Source organism: Oncorhynchus keta, chromosome 21, assembly GCF_023373465.1.
Source record: "Oncorhynchus keta strain PuntledgeMale-10-30-2019 chromosome 21, Oket_V2, whole genome shotgun sequence".
In the NCBI taxonomy this organism is placed as follows: domain Eukaryota; kingdom Metazoa; phylum Chordata; class Actinopteri; order Salmoniformes; family Salmonidae; genus Oncorhynchus; species Oncorhynchus keta.
The window spans coordinates 28,826,488-28,845,436 of NC_068441.1; the positions used below are offsets into that span (position 1 = coordinate 28,826,488).

Sequence of the window (18,949 nt, forward strand, 5' to 3'; positions counted from 1 at the left end):
TGAATGCACTGAGCTTTCTGTTTAAACTAATAGCACACAGCTCAGACACCTATGCGTACCCCACAAGACATGCCAGACATGTCTCTTCACAATCCCCAAGTCCAGAACAGACTATGGGAGGTGCACAGTACTACATAGAGCCATGACTACATGGAACTCTATTCCACATCAGGTAAAAACAGATACAAATGGAACAGTGGGGACTGTGAAGAGACACACACACAGGTACAAACACACACATACATAAGCTAGCACACACGTACATTGAAATATTGTATGGTGGTATTATACACTTTATGTAGTGGTGTAATAATGTTATATGATGTACTGTTATCTTTTGTTTTATGTGTGATGTAAGTGCCTAAATGTTTTTGGACCCCAGGAAGAGTATCAGCTAATGGGGATCCCTAATAAACACAAACGTCAATAACTACAGTTGAAGTCGGAAGTTTACATACACTTAGGTTGGAGTCATTAAAACTCGTTTTTCAACCACTCCACAAATGTCTTGTTAACAAACCATAGTTTTGGCAAATCGGTTAGGACATCAAGTAATATTTACAACAATTGTTTACAGGCAGATTATTTCACTGTATCACAATTCCAGTGGGTCAAAAGTTTACATACACTAAATTGGCTGTGCCTTTAAACAGCTTGGAAAATTCCAGAAAATGGTATCATGGCTTTAGAAGCTTCTGATAGGCTAATTGGAGGTGTACCTGTGGATGTATTTCAAGGCCTACCTTCAAACTCAGTGCCTCTTTGCTTGACATCATGGGAAATCTAAGGGAATCAGCCAAGTCCTCAGAAAAAAAATTGTAGACCTCCACAAGTCTGGTTCATCCATAGGAGCAATTTCCAAACACATGAAGGTACCAAGTTCATCTGTACAAACAATAGTACGGAAGTATAAACACAATGGGACCACGCAGCCTCCATACCACTCAGGAAGGAGACGCGTTCTGTCTCCTAGAGATAAACATACTTTGGTGTGAAAAGTGCAAATCAATCCCTGAACAACAGTAAAGGACCAAGTGAAGATGCTGGAGGAAACAGGTACAAATGTATCTAGATCCACAGTAAAACGAGTCCTATAAATGACATACCACTCAGCAAGGAAGAAGCCACTAATCCAAAACCATCATTAAAAAAAGCCAGACTACGGTTTGCAACTGCACATGGGGACAAAGATTGTACTTTTTGGAGAAATGTCCTCTGGTCTGATGAAACACAAATAGAACTGTTTGGCCATAATGACCATCGTTATGTTTGGAGGAAAAAGAGGGAGGCTTGCAAGCCGGATAACACTTTCCCAACCGTGAAGCACTGGGATGGCAGCATCATGTTGTGGGGGGGCTTTGCTGCAGGAGGGACTGGTGCACTTCACAAAATAGATAGCATCATGAGGCAGGAAAAGTATGTGGATATATTGAAGCAACATCTCAAGACCTCAGTCAGAAAATCAAAGCTTGGTCGCAAATGGGTCTTCCAAATGGACAATGACCCCAAGCCTACTTCCAAAGTTGTGGTAATATGGCTTAAGGACAACAAGGTCAAGGTATTGGAGTGGCCATCACAAAGCTCTGACATCAATCCCATAGAAAATTTGTGGGCAGAACTGAAAAAGCGTGTACAAGCAAGGAGGCCTACAAACCTGACTCAGTTACACCAGCTCTGTCAGGAGGAATGGGCCAAAATTCACCCAACTTATTGTGGGAAGCTTGTGGAAGGCTACCAAAAACATTTGACCCAAGATAAACAATTCATAGGCAATGCTACCAAATACTAATTGAGTGTATGTAAACTTCTGACCCACTGGGAATGTGATGAAATAAATCAGATGAAATAAATCATTCTCTCTACTATTATTCTGACATTTCACATTCGAAAAATAAAGTGGTGATCCTAACTGTCCTAAGACAGGGAATCTTTACTATGATGAAATGTCAGGAATTGTGAAAAACTGAGTTTAAATGTATTTGGCTAAGGTGTATGTAAACTTCAACTGTATCTCAAGTGGTCTTTCCTCAATTCCTTGCATCCTATCTCCCTGCATAATTCTCAACCGTATTGGAGGAGAAGGTCCAAGGTCCCTCCCTTTGGACCGACTTCTCCAATGCATTTTGAATAGGAGGTGTGGAGAGAGGATGCCAGGAATCGAGGACAGATTAGTTGACAAAGTGTCTGTGTGTGATGCGACAGGTCTGAGGGTCCTTACCAGCCCTTCCTCTCCTGGTCTCAGCGAGGTCACTGCCAGGTCGTTGCCGCTCTCGTCGAAGGCATTGATGTCGATTCCCCAGTTGGTGTGCGGCTGCTTGAACCAGTTCTGCAGCACGTGCTTGAAGTCGATACTCTGCCAGTGGCCCACACGTGAATTGAGCTCGATCTTCAATGAGCGGATGCGGATGTGGCGGCTGCCCTGCTCCGTGACAGGCTTCAGCCTGAGGATCTGCAGGTAGACGGTGGAAGTCTGCTGCAGCGGCCGAAGGTACACCCACAGCTGAGCCTTCAGCACCTTGGTGAACATGAGTTTGGGGCTGAACTTAAAGAAGCAGCAGCTGGGCTTGCCGTCCACCTGCACCAAGGGCTCCGCTGTGGGATAGAGAAAGAGAGACAGGGTTTCTACATTAATAAAGGTTTAAAACCTCTACAGGATCAGTGTCCCCCCACGGGACGGATGTGCTAACGTAGGCTAATATGATTAGCATGAGGTTGTAAGCAACAAGAACATTTCCCAGGACATAGACATATCTGATATGGACAGAAAGCTTAAATTCTTGTTAATCTAACGGCAAAAAGCATTGTCCAATTTACAGTAGCTATTACAGTGAAATAATACCATGCTATTGTTTGAGGAGAGTGCACAGTTATGAACTTGAAAATGTATCAATAAACCAATTAGGCACATTTGGGCAGACTTGATACAACATTTCAAACAGAAATGAAATGGTTCATTGGATCAGTCTAAAACTTTGCACATACACTGCTGCCATCTAGTGGCCAAAACCAAAATTATGCCTAACCTGGAATAATACATTGTGACCTTTCTCTTGCATTTTTTTCCATATTGTATCAAGACTATGCATATCCTTGCTTCATGTCCTGAGCTACAGGCAGTTAGATTTGGATATGTAATTTTAGGTGAAAAATTAAAAAGATATCTGATCCTTAATATCTGTAGAAATATAGCTCTACATAAGAGATCAAACAAGTTGTCAATACAAAGGATGATCAATGGGGCAGCAGGTAGCCTAGTTGTTAGAGCGCTGGACTAGTAACCGAAAGGTTGCAAGATTAAATCCCGAGCTGACAAGGTGAAAATCTGTCGTTCTGCCCCTGAACAGGCATTTAACCCACTGTTTCTAGGCCGTCATTGAAAATAAGAAATTGTTCATAACTGACGTGCCTAGTTAAATAAAGGTAAAACATGTTTTTTCAAATGACACTGGACTGGAGCATGACTTTACAAATATATCATTATAGCATTGTATGCTTCAATTGTAAATTACCTCAATAAGAAACAATATTGTTGCTTTGATCACATCAGAAGACATCCGTCTCGTAATCTCCAAAATACAACAACTTTGTTTGGATGTTGTAAAGGACCATTCACCGAAACTGAAGAGATATAGCTAGCTAACTAACTCCTTTTGCATGTGGAAAAAACAGTGGACAGAGACTTGCTAGCATGGAATCTGCCTCCAGAAAAAAGCTTCTCCCAAGTGGGTGTGACACCTACTCCCGTTGCCTGCTGCACTGCTGCTTGGATTCCACCTGGCGATCTGACCACCGCCTGCCTTGGCTTGTCTGATACAGATACCCCGCCACCCTCCTTTCCCGCCTACTGATCAGAATTTTATGTAGGCTAATTAACTTGAAGCTTATTATGTGAGCTTACTCAGAAATGCTTGAATTAACTAGTATAGGCCTACTATTTATTTTATCGCATACTTTTATAGCCTACTGGACTCAGAGAGCTACTCTCTCAAGTTATCTTGTTGGGGCGAGTGACTCTTTGAACTTACAATGGCTAGCCCCAAGTCATTATATTTTTTATTGTTTTATGCTATTTGCCTCATGACTCCTGCGTGCCTTGTTGACTATGAACGTGCTTGTTTACCCAACCGTGGCACAGACTGTTTGGTCCCATCCTCGGGACTCTGACTCTATTGGTTACACAGACTCTTGCCCTCCCATCCCATTCTAACCACCTCTCACCGGCTTTGTATTCATGTTACCTGATGAAATTGCTGTACAATATGATATTGTTGCCATCTGATGCACATTCAAATGTCATTAAAAAACACTGCAGTGCTCTCCTTGTCCTTTGCCGTAGCCTGATTGCATTACTGCTGATTATATCTTCAAATGTGCATATACACTCTGGCCCCAATTCTGACTTGTCCTCTGAATCTGTTTCACAGATTTCTGCTCTCGTAAAAGCCTGAGTTTTCTGCACGTTAACACTAGAAGCTTATTACCTAAAATGTATCAATTGAAAGTGTGGGTCCACAGCTCCAATCCAAATGTGTTGGTCATTACTGAGATGTGGTTAAGGAAGAGTGTTTTGAACACTGATGTTAACCTTTCTGGTTATAACCTTTTTCGGCAAGAGTGATCATCCAAAAGTGGTGGAGTGGCAAACTTTATCAAGGAACACTTTCACTGCTCGGTTGTCTCTGCCAAGTCTGTCCCCAAACAACTTGATTTGCTGGTTTTAAGCACTAAACTTTCAAATAGCTTTTTGTTGGCTGGGTGTTATCATCACTGGCCTGTACCCTAAATTCTCTCCTGGCCCCTTACACTAAGTCTGAATTTGTCCCGCTAGGTGACCTGAACTGGGACATGCTTAAACCCCTGACCAAGTCCTAAAGCAATGGGACTCCCTAAAATTCTCAGATTATTACCAATCCCACAAGGTACGACTCCAAACACCCAGAAAAGGATACTCTCCTTGACGTTATCCTCACAAATAATCCTGATAGGTATCAGTCTGGTGTTTTCTGTAATGACCTTAGTGATCACTGTTTTACAGCCTGTGTTCGTAATGGCTGCTCAGTGAAACGACTTGTCCTGATTTGTCATAAGCGCTTGTTAAAAAACTTTAATGAGCAAGGCTTCCTTCATGACCTGGTTTAGAATTGGTATAGAAGCTTGATCCCCTCTGTCGAAGACGCTTGGACCTTCTTTTTTTGCTATTTTCACTGGTATTGTTAACAAACACACCCCCATAAAGAAAATGAGAATTAAAAACAGGTTCAGCCCCTGGTTCGACTGTGATTTGGCAGAGTTACTCCACCTCAAGAATTCTATTTGGCGAAAGGCTCAGCACACGCATACTCAGGCTGACTGGATCCGGAAGGCCAAAGTTAGTTACTTAAAGACATGGAGAATAAACCCTCTTCCTCACAGCTGCCCATGTCCCTTAATGTTGATGATGTGGTTGTTACTAACAAGGAGCACATGGCTGAGCTCTTTAATCACCACGTCATTAAGTCAGGATTCCTATTTGACTCAGCCATGCCTCCAACATTTCCTCATCTCCCACCCCTTCTAATGCGACTGACTACCTCTTTTTCCCCTGTCCCGCTACAAAGCTTCTCTCTGCAGGCATTCACTTAGTCTGAGGTGCTAAAGGAGCTCCTTAAACTTAACCCCCAAAAAACATCTGGGTCAGATGGTTTAGATCCTTTCTTCTTTAAGTTTGCTGCCCCTATCATCACCAAGCCTGTCTCTCCTCTCTGGGGAGGTTCCCACTGCTTGGAAGGCAGCCTCAGTGCATCCTTTGTCAATAATCAACTGACTGGCTTTCTTGATGTCTATACTGTTCTCTCTGGTATGCAATCTGGTTTTCGCTCAGGTTATGGATGTGTCACTGAAACCTTAAAGCTCTTAAATTATGTCACCATTGCTTTTGATTCTAAGCAGTGTTGTGCTCTATTTTTATTGATTTGGCCAAAGCTTTTTATATGGAAGTCCATTCCATTCTTGTGGGCTGGCTAAGGAGTATTGGTGTCTCTGAGGGGTGCAATGTATAAAGTCAGAACATCTGCTGTCTCAGCCACTGCCTGTCATCAAGGGAGTACCCCAAGGCTCGATCCTAGGACCCACACTTCTCAATTTACATCAACAACATAGCTCAGGCAGTAGGAAGCTCTCTCATCCATTTATATGCAGATGACACAGTCTTATACTCACCTGGTCCCTCCCTGTATTTTGTGTTAAACGCTCTACAACAAAGCTTTCTTCTTTGTGTCCAACAAGCTCTCTGCCCTTAACCTTGTTCTGAACACCTCCAAAACAAAAGTCATGTGGTTTGGTAAGAAGAATGCCCCTCTCCCCACCGGTGTGGTTATTACCTCTGAGGGTTTAGAGCTTGAGGTAGTCACCTCATAGAAGTATTTGGGATTATGACTAGACGGTACACTGTCCTTCTCCCAGCACATATCAAATCTGCAGGCTAAGGTTACATTTAGACTTAGTTTAATCTATTGTAATTGCTTCTCTACAACCCCAGATGCCAAACTAACCCTGATTCAGATGACTATCCTACCCATGCTTGATTACGTATACGTAATTTATACGTCTGCAGGTATGGGTTCTCTTGAGCGGCTAGATGCGCTTTACCATTTGGCTATTCGATTTGCCACCAATGCTCCTTATAGGACACATCACTGCACTCTATACCGTCGCAAGACCCACTGGTTGATGCTTATTTATAAAAGCCTCTTAGTAAGGCCTCACTCCCCCCTATCTGAGATACTTACTGCAGCCCTCATCCTCCACTGCAGTCCTCATCCTCCACATACAACACTCACACTCTGTTAAAGGTTAAAGGTCCCCATAGTACACACATCCCTGGGCCACTCCTCTTTTCAGTTTGCTGCAGCTAGCGACTGGAACTAGCTGCAAAAAACACTCGAACTGGACAGTTTTATCTCTGGACAGTTCTCTCTTCATTCAAAGACTCAATCATGTTCACTTACTGACAGTTGTGGCTCCTTCGCTTGATGTCTCTACCTCTGTCTTTGTGCTGTTGTCTATGCCCAATAATGTTTGCACCATGTTTAGTGCTGCTACCATGTTGTGCTGTTAGCATGGCAGCAACACATGACATATTGTCTTAGGTCTCTCTTTATGTAGTGTTGTGGTGTCTCTCTTGTCGTGATGTGCATTATGTCCTATTCGTTTTTATTTTTAATCCCAGGCCCAGTCCCAGTAGGAGGCTTTTTACCTTTTGGTAGGCCATCATTGCCAATAAGAATTTGTTCTTAACTGACTTGCCTAGTTAAATAAGGGTTAAACCTTTTTTGTCTATGTTGTCAATATCTTTTATACTTTAAGATGAAAAAACAGTATAAAAAAAAACAGCTTCAACGAAACATTTGAGAGACTACAAAATGTAGTAAATGTTACAACTAACTAAGAGGACTGGTCAAACGAAGCCTCTAAATCTAATGAGTGGATTTGCCAGAAGTCATAATGAAGATATCAGATATCATTGTGGAGCACGGGAGATATTATCGCATTGCTTTATACCTATCCAATCCTTTCAGTTCTACACGGTGCCTAGGGAGAATTGGCTAGGGTCGATTTAACATTTTGCAACTGACTTATATCACCGAATGATATAAGTTCTCCACTCTCCAAACCCAAGAGCTGCCATTGGTTTACATCAGTAAATGTCTGATGCAGCATGGAGATCCAGCCTAATGTGGGGTTCACAGGTCAAAACCGATCTCTGCACAGCTGCCACCAAAATCACAGGCAGGAGGAGTGGGGGGGAGTTAGCTATTTTCCTGCCTCTTCTGACTCTCATCTAAGCAGCACTAACCATAAAATGGTTACTAGATCCCCTGAGCAAACTCATGATGGAGCCATCAGTTCGAAATAATTCGCCGTTTTGGAGCCACTACCAGTCTAGATTAACTAACATTTGTGGAGATTTTAAATGGGCTCTGTAGAGCTGAGCTGTATGATAAAGTCCTTTGGGGACATTACATACTCTCTGTAACACCCAAATGACAAGTTATGGTTATTGTTGCAGTCTCAGACGCAAAAAACAAAAAAAATTTGAAAGAAGAGTGAGAAGCTTTTAAACCATTGGATATCCATTGACTATTCATATCTTAGTATTTGGCCTTCATTCAGAGTATTTTACTGATGTAGGCTACCACTTATGTGACTGGCTGTGGCTGTGTACAACATATGTCATTCGCATTCTGACTTATTTGCATAGACTGCCCATCAAGAATAATGACATGCACCGAATGCCTATTTCAATGTAAAGCATTCTATCTATCATGAATTAGGTGAAAATGTATGTGTCAAGATTTATTAGCAGATAATCTTGTTTTTAACAACACCGGGGCGGCAGGGTAGCCTAGTGGTTAGAGCGTTGGACTAGTAACCGAAAGGTTGCAACTTCATCATTCATCATTGGCCGTCATTGAAAATAAGAATTTGTTCTTAACTGACTTGCCTAGTTAAATAAAGATAAAATACCAGATAACGTATTTTTTATTTTATCTTTATTTAAGTAGGCACACCAGTTAAGAACAAATTCCTATTTTCAATGGTGGCCTAGGAACAGTGGGTTAACTGCCTTCTTCAGGGTCAGAACAACAGATTTGTACCTTGTCAGCTCGGGATAATCGATCTTGCAACCTTTCGGTTACTAGTCCAGCACTCTAACCACTAGGGTACCCGCCGTCCATAAATGGAAGCACGTTGTTTTTAAGAGGCATGCATATTTTAAAAAATGCATTTATTCTGTTGACATATTTATTTCAATGCATTGAAGGGCCCCTTCCTAAATCCAGTACTTACATTTAAATGGAGCCAAATATTATCAATGAGGTACTATACATTCAACATTAACAGCAACTTTCCACTGAATTCACCAGTTGGTAGACTGCCGATAGTTTGGTTTTGAAGCAGACAGCCGAGAGTGTTAATGATCTAGACTGAGCTGAATGGAGGCTTGTGTTCCCGCTCATTGTTCTCTGCTGAGAAGTGTGTTGCTGCCTCATTTTAAACAGAAAGCGCAGGGACCTGTCAATCATTGTTAAATCGGAGGTTGCTCAGGCAACCTGCAAAGGCTTCCTGGGTCAAAAGGTCATTTTGGCACCTCGGCCTAGTTAAGAAATGGGATCAGGGGTCAAAACCGTCAGCCTTTTACATCCCGGGGTGCTGGGGAGGGGCAGTCCTAATAGCCAAATTGAGTTTGAAGGTCAAGGTCGACCCTATGGCGATGGTAATATATGTTTTTCTCCACAACAGTCCTTTCACCTATTCACACCCATTTGATATTTCAAAGATATACAACTCAGCTTACTCAGCCGTAATTTGTTTTTGTTGTGTTTGGGGCAGGGTTTTAGCAGCCAATGGTGATTTGTTTACCAAAGTGTTGTAATTGATTTAGCCGGCATGCATAGAGGGATATGAATTCAATGAGGTAAAGATAAAACCATATCCATTAGAAGAGTCCAGAGGAACATTGAATGAGTGCCAAGGTCCTTCAGCCTGTATTATGAGGGCCAGTCATTAGTGAGTGTAAATTAAACAGTGTCTCACGCTGGACAAACAATATGTCAATGTTCCTTTTGGTAGGTTGCTGGGGTCACAGCAATTAACGTGTTGTTGTGTTTGCTCATCAGCACCAAACCGGGAATGAATGATTCTGCACTTTTCTCCGGGTTGAGATGACTATTTGTTGTTGTTTTTCTGCTGCATAGTGAATGATGAAACTATGACAATGCCTTTCCGCACTTTCTTTTATCCACATGAACAACTAACCAACAGCTGAATTGAAAGACTCACTTGAAGCAACCAGTTTGAGATGCTTTGGCAAATCACTTTCTCTAATATGTTGCCTGCAATAAGACCTACAGTTTCCTACGTAATCTGAGATGCAGGTTTCTGCTGGTCATGCTAAATATAGTGCCATATAACAGTTATAAGTTATTAAACACACATGCACAACATCATGCTAAACAATGAGAGCATCGATGGGTAATATCAATGTGCCTTCATAGAGAGTGAATGGGAATAAACTGGAGGGGAACTCAGTGGAACGTGCATACCTGCAGCCTAATTATGCCATATATCTTGGCAGAACTTTCCACCCATATTAAATGGGGGAGGCTTGTAAAGATCACTCAAAACCAAGGGGATTTTAAGCCCTGACCTGAAATGGCTCAATCCCCGTTGCCAGGAAATATTACTGATGAAAAGAGTTTAGTATTTTCCTGCCCGTGGGGTGTAGTAACATTTATGTGTCTTCATTTCCTGTACCCATTTCTTTAACACAGAAGACCCCTCCCCAATCCCCCAGTACCTTTACCCCTTTATCCAAACCTGGGGGTACAAGCGCAGGTTTTGCATACAGCACCACCTACTGGTGCAATGACAACCCCTCTCTCATCAGGTCCCTCCTACCTACCTCCTCTCAGAAACACAATTCAATTGCTGACTGAGATATCAACCTTCACCTACTTCTGGTTACAAAGACAACCAAGAAGGATTCATACATGTGAGTGTGAGCAAATGTTTTTCCTATCGGACATGTGCCTGTTTTGTTCTTCTCTCCTGTTTCCACTACTGCAGTGTGGAGTGCTGCTCTGCTTCATTACTGTCACAGCTTATTTCCCTACGGTGTGATGGGAGCATATGTAGCACATGAGTTTTAACTGCCAAGGCACAGCAGGTCTGCAGGTGGGACTACTGAACATCTGGCCCACTCCCTGGGTACATGTTTTCCAATGCTAGCTTGAGGCGCCCTATGTGTTCATGTAAGGGAACAATTATTAAGTGTAAGGGTTTATTCACCATTGTCATCTGTTCATTCAAATACCTCTGAGGCCATTTCAAAGCATGCCATGTTTTAATGGTTGGCAGTAATACTACCAGGTGGTGCTGCGTGAATATGGCAAGAGAAGAATGAATGTGATGACCACACACAATATATATGTTTTACACAGAGTGTAAGCTATATTATTCACACCATATGCTGTGTTGCAAAACACAACAACACATCAGAACATTTCACCATATGAGCTGACCTCAGAGAGAGTGTCCCCGAACCAGACACAAAACAACGAGGCTGACATTAGATTGAAAGATGGCAAACAGACAATCCCATTGCTTTGTTATGCACAGTTCACAATGGAGCCTTCTGCTTGGTCTGATAGGAGGCACATTGAGAATGTAAATTAAGTTGATGGAATATTTGATGGAGACACCACATCCAACCTCTTCAGTCCTATTTGTATGAAGGCACTCTGGGCTGTGTGAGAGTGTGTCCATGTCCACACATGCAGTAAAAAAGGAACAGCATGCCAATCAGGTTCAATAGATAGACTGCCAAAAAAATTGTGAAAAAATAAAGAAAAACGGTCATCCATTGTGAATGTCCGAAACGATAGAGCATAATGGCATAAACCAAGACGGGGATTGCATTTGCATATATATATCTGTATTTTCTTTTCTTAATGGGAAATGCAAATGTGCCATTTTGTGGCGAGTTTGCGTTTGGGAGCCCTGGCGTTAGATAAATGTGACTCTAGGGTATCCCTGCGCACCTCAGCAAATTAATCATTGTGACACGTTCACGACCCTTCTAATAAGACAGAGGCCACAGTGCACCCCCTCAACCATCCCAGCCTCACTCCCTCTTTGTCTCTCAGCCTGTCCCAAAGGGGGAGGAGAGTGGGGGGTGGGGGGGTGGGGTGAAGTTGGACCCCTCATTCAGACCCCCTCCCCTGGGACAACGGCAGGCACAAGACTCCTATTAGGACTGAGCACAGAAGCCCCCCAGGAGCAACAAAAGACACCTCCTAATACTCCCTGTTCCAACCCAGTGAGGGCACACACACACACACACCACACACACACACACACAAACACAACACACACAGAGGCCCCAAACAGACTCTCTCCTCAAGACAGCGATAGGAGTCTTACAATAATAATATAACCCTTACACAGAAAAGAACTGAACCATAGAAATGCATGTAGAACTGCAGGAGGGAGAAAGAGAGAGAGAAAGCAGTGAGCTGAAATAAGCCGGACAGCTGGACAGCAGGAAACAACCAGGGTTTTGTGTGCGTGCGCGCGTGCGCATGTGTGTTCTAATATATTCTGACTGAGAAGGGATATTATGATCAATTCTGCAAAGCAACTGATTACAAAGAAAAATAGCTTGGGTTTTTACTGCCAAATCCTTTAACACCACAATGTCCATTCATTTCAGCTACATTCTGTCTCCTGACAGAAGCGTGGTGTCCTGAATGACATCTTTTTAATCTCTCCTACATTATACCCTGCATTATGTCGTCATGGCGTCCTCTATGGTGTTAGTAAGATTAGCTGTTGAATGTAACCCATAAACTCCTGCATGGAGATTCTCACCTAAGTGAATCACACCAGTAGTGTAGTGTCACTAATGAAATGAACACTTTGAGCCCACAGGCAATCTGCGTCATATACAGCATCATACTTAGAATTAGAAAGTATTCTGCAACAAAATCCATAATTCATTAAATTGTATTAATTTAGCAGACACTCTTATCCAGAGTGACTTACAGGAGCAATTAGGGTTAAGTGCCTTGCTCAAGGGCACGTCGACAGATGTTTCACCTAGTCAGCTCTGGGAGTTGAACCAGCAACCTTTTGATAACTGACCCAATGCTCTTAAACTAGACTACCTGCCACCCTACTGCATGAGATGATATATCAGTTAAAGTCCCTTACATTTACATTTAAGTCATTTAGCAGACGCTCTTATCCAGAGCGACTTACAAATTGTGAGTGCATGAGGTGAGCTAAGTCAGTGTACAACACAAACAGCACAGAGAAGGACTGATGACATAGACAAAGCTTTGCTTTAGTGTGTGTCCTTTGACCCCTTTGCTCTCTCCCCACATCCCTCTATCAATCCCTCTCCCCATCCCTCTCTCCTGCACCCAAATGGGCTGAGGGGGTGCAGAGGGACCCACAAAGGGCAAGATGTTTTGATGCACTCCCTCCTTGCCCCGTCTTTGGGTGATGATGCGAGTTTGGCCTCTCTGTTTGCCTCCCTGAAACACACTCAAAGCCCAAAGCCTCGGCCAAGAATTTTCACTGTGGACAAAGTCAGTGTGACCAGGCCTTGTCAGCCAGAGTGACGTTCCCCCCCTCCTTTGAATCCCTTTTCGGTCCATACTATTCACTCGACAATGTCCGTACAATGTGGGAGTATCTGTTATCCCATTTCAAATCTGTCACAGCTCTTTTTTTCTCTACCAGCACTGTACATTAATAGAATCAAACTTGGCTCCAGGCCTAAAGAACATTTTGACGTTTGGACAATGTGCTGCTTAAATATAATGAACTTCCTGAGTTGATCTCGGCTCTTAGCATACTGAAACTGATGTGCAGGCAGCCATAGGCGATGGATGAATATAGTAACTCTCAGGGCCACTTAGAAGGGCTCTAATTAACATTTAATTTAAATATTCATCAGCTGTGGTGCCGGCGATCCACTCAATGCACACCGTCCAAACCTCTTTCAGGCACATCGGAATCCTGGTGGGATCCGACGTTGTGTCCACAATGTATTTCCTCTGATCAGAGACTCCTTCATTTAGGATTAATGGGCTCCTCCATAAACGTCTCCGCAACACAGCCCGACTCGCCAGCCAGTAATTTCCCCTCAATGCTCTCCATTTTATATTTTCTCTCCTCCTCTCCTTTCTTCCCTCATGTCCCTCCTGTACACAGTGCTTAATTACTGGTGGGAAGTAATTATTTCCTTTATTAGTGAGACATAACATCTGTTTCAGGTCTTTTTAAGTGTACCTATAAAAGCCCCTCCGTGATTTTGTCCCTTAAGAATAGGACTAGGCTGCTTGTTGCTCCCTGTGGACCCCCTCCCCATCACTCCTCCATCACTGCATACCCACGCACTATGGGGCACATACAGCGCAGCAAGCTGGATGCTAGCTCCCTGAATCCCTTTTAACAGGCACTCAGCAGCATTCCAGCTCACTACACACACACACGGCAGGAGGAATTTATGCATTTATTGGTCCATAATTGTGACAATGATCCAGGATCTCATAAAAATGTCCCTTTTTATACTGCTATGCACATCGAACTCTTAATGTATAGTTGATATTGGTGCAATGTACTGTAACATGTTATCTGCTGAGGTAAGGAAGGTGTATTATAAATGTGATTCCTGAATGTATAGTGTGTGTACATGTGTGCATGCATGCACATGTGCGTGTGTGTGTGTGCATGGGAACCACGTTTTAAGATAAGTCTCTCAGAGAAAGGGTGGGCACTAGTTGGTGTGGTGGGGACATGGGAGCGTGGGAATACGGAATGAAAGGTGGAGAAAGTGAGATTCCTGAAAGTGCTGGTGAAATTTCGCCCCTCGTATTAAGACTTTGGCCCTTTGTAATTTTATTAGCCATATAATTGACAGCGTGTTGTGCTATTTCAACAGGCCTAGACATTTTTATTTTCTTCTTAAACAAACCAGTAATGACCAGGCGTCCCAACAAGTCATCACCAAAGTTTCTTTCCCTTCTGTGGCTCCCTCAGTGGTATGTCTTTCCCTTCTGTGGCTCCCTCAGTGGTATGTCTTTCCCTTCTGTGGCTCCCTCAGTGGTATGTCTTTCCCTTCTGTGGCTCCCTCAGTGGTATGTCTTTCCCTTCTGTGGCTCCCTCAGTGGTATGTCTTTCCCTTCTGTGGCTCCCTCAGTGGTATGTCTTTCCCTTCTGTGGCTCCCTCAGTGGTATGTCTTTCCCTTCTGTGGCTCCCTCAGTGGTATGTCTTTCCCTTCCGTGGCTCCGTCAGTGGTATGTATTTCCCTTCTGTGGCTCCCTCAGTGGTATGTCTTTCCCTTCTGTGGCTCCCTCGGTGGTATGTATTTCCCTTCTGTGGCTCCCTCAGTGGTATGTCTTTCCCTTCTGTGGCTCCCACAGTGGTATGTCTTTCCCTTCTGTGGCTCCCTCAGTGGTATGTCTTTCCCTTCTGTGACATGTCTTTCCCTTCTGTGGCATGTCTTTCCCTTCTGTGGCTCCCTCAGTGGACGGGAACAGGTGTCACCATCAAATATAGTCTTCCATGGAATGGATAAAAACCTCACATACTCATCGACTTCCCGCAATCACTGGCCAGTAGGCTGAAGGCAGTCCAGCTTCTGCTGGCCTGTTCTTTTAGCGCTCTCCCTCTTAATGTTTATGGTTCCTGCACCTTCAGGAAATGACCCTTTTATAGGGTCAACACTATAAAAGACTTGGGTTTTTGGTGGGAGTGGTTGGTGTGTGTGTGTGCATGGGGGTGGGGGTAAATGCTGTGTAAGCTACTACCAGGTTCCTTTGCTGCCAAAGAAAGAGGCCCGGTGAGGTTAATTGGCTTCTCGTCCAATATATCACATAGCTGTGAACTCTGATCCTTTTTGTCAAAAGGGAGACAGTTGTCCAGTGTGTGTGTGTGTGTGTGTGTGGGGGGCATATGTTTACCTGCATGTGCCCACACGTGTGTAGACCAGATTACCAATTTTCTTATGTTTCTCCATTGTTAATACTCACTGAACAAAAGTATAAAACACAACCATTTCAAAGATTTTACTGAATTACAGTTCATATTAATTTATTTTATTGAACCTTTATTTAACTAGGCAAGTCAGTTAAGAACAAATTCTTATTTACAATAACAGCCTACCCCGACCAAACCAGGACGATGCTGGGCCAAATGTGCGCCGCCCTATGGGACTCCCAATCACAGCCTGATGTGATGCAGCCTGGATTTGAACCAGGGACTGCAGTGACACCTATTGCACTGAGATGCAGTGTTTTAGATTATATGGGCTCCCGAGTAGCGCAGCAAAGAAATCAGTCAATTTAAATCTACGGATTTCACATGACTGGGAATACAGATATGAATCTGCTGGTCACAGATACCTTTAAAAAACGGTAGGGGCATGGATCAGAAAACCAACCAGTATCTGGTGTGACCACCATTTGCCTCATGCAGCGTGGCACGTCTCCTTCACATAGAGTTGATCAGGTTGTTTATTGTGACCTGTGGAATGTTGTCCCACTCCTCCTCAATGGCTGTGTGAAGTTACTGGAAGTTCGTGGGAACTGGAACATGCTATCCTACATGTTGATCCAGAGCATCCCAAACATGCTCAATGATCATGCTGAAACATGAGGAGAAGGTGCCTGAATGGCACGACAATGGGCCTCAGGAGCTTGTCACAGTATCTCTGCGCATTCAAATGGCCACCTTTAAAATGCAATTGTGTTCGTTGTCCATAGCTTATGCCTGCACATACCCCACCATCACCATGGGGCACTTTGTTCACAATGTTGACATCAGTAAACTCGCACATATGATGCCATACAAGCTGTACAGTTGAAACCAGGATTCCATCGTGAAGAGCACCCTTCTCCAGCATGCCAGTGGCCATCGAAGGTGAGCAATTGCCCACTGAAGTCGGTTATGACGCTGAACTGGTCAAGACCCAGGCGAGGACGACGAGCACGCAGATGACCTTCCCTGAGATTGTTTATGCAGAAATTCTTCGGTTGTGCAAACCAACAGTTTCAGCAGCTGTCAGGTGGCTGGTCTCAGATGATCCTGCAGGTGAAGAAGCCGAATGTGGCGGTCCTGGGCTGGCGTGGTTACACGTGGTCTGAGGTTGTGAGGCTGGTTGGACGTACTTCCAAATTCTCTAAAATGACATTGGAAGTGGCTTATGATAGAACAATTAGCATGAAATTCTCTGGCAACAGCTCTGGTGGACATTCCTGCAGTCAGCATGCCAATTGCACGCTCCCTCAAAACTTTGGACATCTGTGGCATTGTGTTGTGTGACAAAATTGCACATTTTAGAGTGGCCTTTTATTGTCCACAGCACAAGGTGCACCTATGTAATGATCGTGCTGTTTAATCAGCTGCTTGATATGCCACCCCTGTCAGGTGGATGTATCATCTTGGCAAAGGAGAAATGCTCACTAACAGGGATGTAAACAAATTTGTGCAATCTTCTGTTTCAGCTCATGAAACATGGGACCAACACTTTACATGTTGCGTTTATATTTTTGTTCAGTGTACAAAAATTTAAAGAACTTAACATTACTAATACGGCAACTGAAAATGCAAGTGTCAAATGAGAGAGAGCGAGAGAAGTTCTGCACTGCTGGATCCCCTGTCAAAAAGCTCTGATGAAACTTGTGTCATGGCACTGAGGATAACTCCATTCAAATAACTCCATTCAAATGTTTGATGCACAGATGCTAATGAAAAGAATGAAGAGGATTGTTCGTCATATCCACACATACTCTCTACACGCGCACACTCTTTCCATAACAGACTGACCAGGTAAAAGCTATGATCCCTTATTGATGTCACCTGTTAAATCAACTTCAGTCAGTGTAGATGAATGGGAGAAGACAGGTTAAATAAGGATTTTTAAGCCATGAGACATGGGTTGTGTAGACCGAGTGTACAAAACATTAGGAACACCTTCCTAATATTGAGTTGGACCTCCTTTTGCCCTCAGAAGTGCCTCAATTCGTCAGGGCCTGGACTCTACAAGATGTGAAAAGCAATCCACAGGGATGCTGCCCCATGTTGACTTCAATGCTTCCCACAATTGGCTGAATGTCCTTTGGGTGGTGAACCATTCTTGATACACACAGGAAAGTGTTGAGCGTGAAAAACCCAGAAGCATTGCAGTTCTTGACACCTGACACCTGCGCCTGGCACCTACTACCATACCCCATTCAAAGGCACTTAATAAATAAATAAAACTTTGATTTGATTGTTCTGGAGTCAAAGGAGAGAACCTGTTTAAAACGCAAACGGTTTGCTCTGTGGTTGTGAACCCTGCTTAAGACTAGCGCTAGAATCGCAACTTAAACAGATGTTGGACTTAAGTGTTCAAATTGCAGTAAGATGGGCCAATTACTAAAACAATTCAGATACGGGGAATGACAAATTATCAACAAATATTTTCCAAATGTACACAGTTTTAGAGCGACAGAGAGATCTTGTCTCAATGCCATGGACAGGCAACAAATGAGGGCCTATTGGGGTCAAACCTTACCCCTCCTTGGCCCAGGCAGACCACACACACACACACACACACACACACACACACACCCTGTTTTTACAGGCCTCAGCTCAAGTACAAAATCAGACAGCTTTCTGTGTATCAAACAAACATATACAAACAGTTTCAAATCCTTTGCACTGTGATTCGCAATTTTGTGATACAAATGAACCACACAGGACCAATGCAGCTTCTATGTGTGCAGCTTCGCTCCACGTACATGGGTAGTGCACTGCATCGATATTCTTTCCAACACACGGTATGCGGAGGGAATGCTACAATACGTTACAGTGCCGCACTGGGATATAAATAGCTTTTCCATTAAATTTCAGTGTAATTAGCGACCAGAAAGCATGGACCCTCTCAACCCCCACTGCGGCACCCACGTACCTTGAGCGAATACTAAGAAGCAACTCTGGCACCGGTCCAGTTAAGCATGTACTGTGTGAACCTACACGGCCCATCAAAGGCAGTGTGCACGCCCATGTGAGGGTGATTGGGTTCGAGGTGCGCAGGGAATAGCGTTTGAAGTCCTCCCTGGCTTTATCTGAGACGGAAAAGGGGCTTTTCATCTTGTGGGATTGCTGAAGCGCCACAGGCAAGAGAGACGCAGTCCTTCTCCTCTCAATGTGAACACCAGAGGAGAAGTGATGATGGAGGGAGTTCAGAGGGAGAGGTAAAGAGATGAGGAATAAAGAAAGAAGAGAGCGAAGTGAGAAATGAGAAAGGATAAAATGCAGAGTGGGAGGAAGAGGAGAAAACCGAGGAGAAAAAAAAGAGGGGGAAAGATGCTAATGTAGCCCCATGGCATCCTGCTAACTGTGCAGAGCAGAGCA

The 18,949-nt window shown here is 43.6% G+C and overlaps 1 protein-coding gene across 3 annotated transcripts in view; it reads right to left on the reverse strand.

The window, feature by feature from the left end:
- LOC118400390 (growth/differentiation factor 11-like) overlaps positions 1-18,949 on the reverse strand; it is a 66,586-nt gene that overhangs the window by 43,978 nt on the left and 3,659 nt on the right. For all 3 annotated transcript variants that reach the window (XM_035797211.2, XM_035797210.2, XM_035797209.2), the window contains one exon: positions 2,219-2,592. In XM_035797211.2, the coding sequence (XP_035653104.1) occupies positions 2,219-2,592 (374 nt within the window). The remainder of the gene's footprint in view (positions 1-2,218; positions 2,593-18,949) is intronic.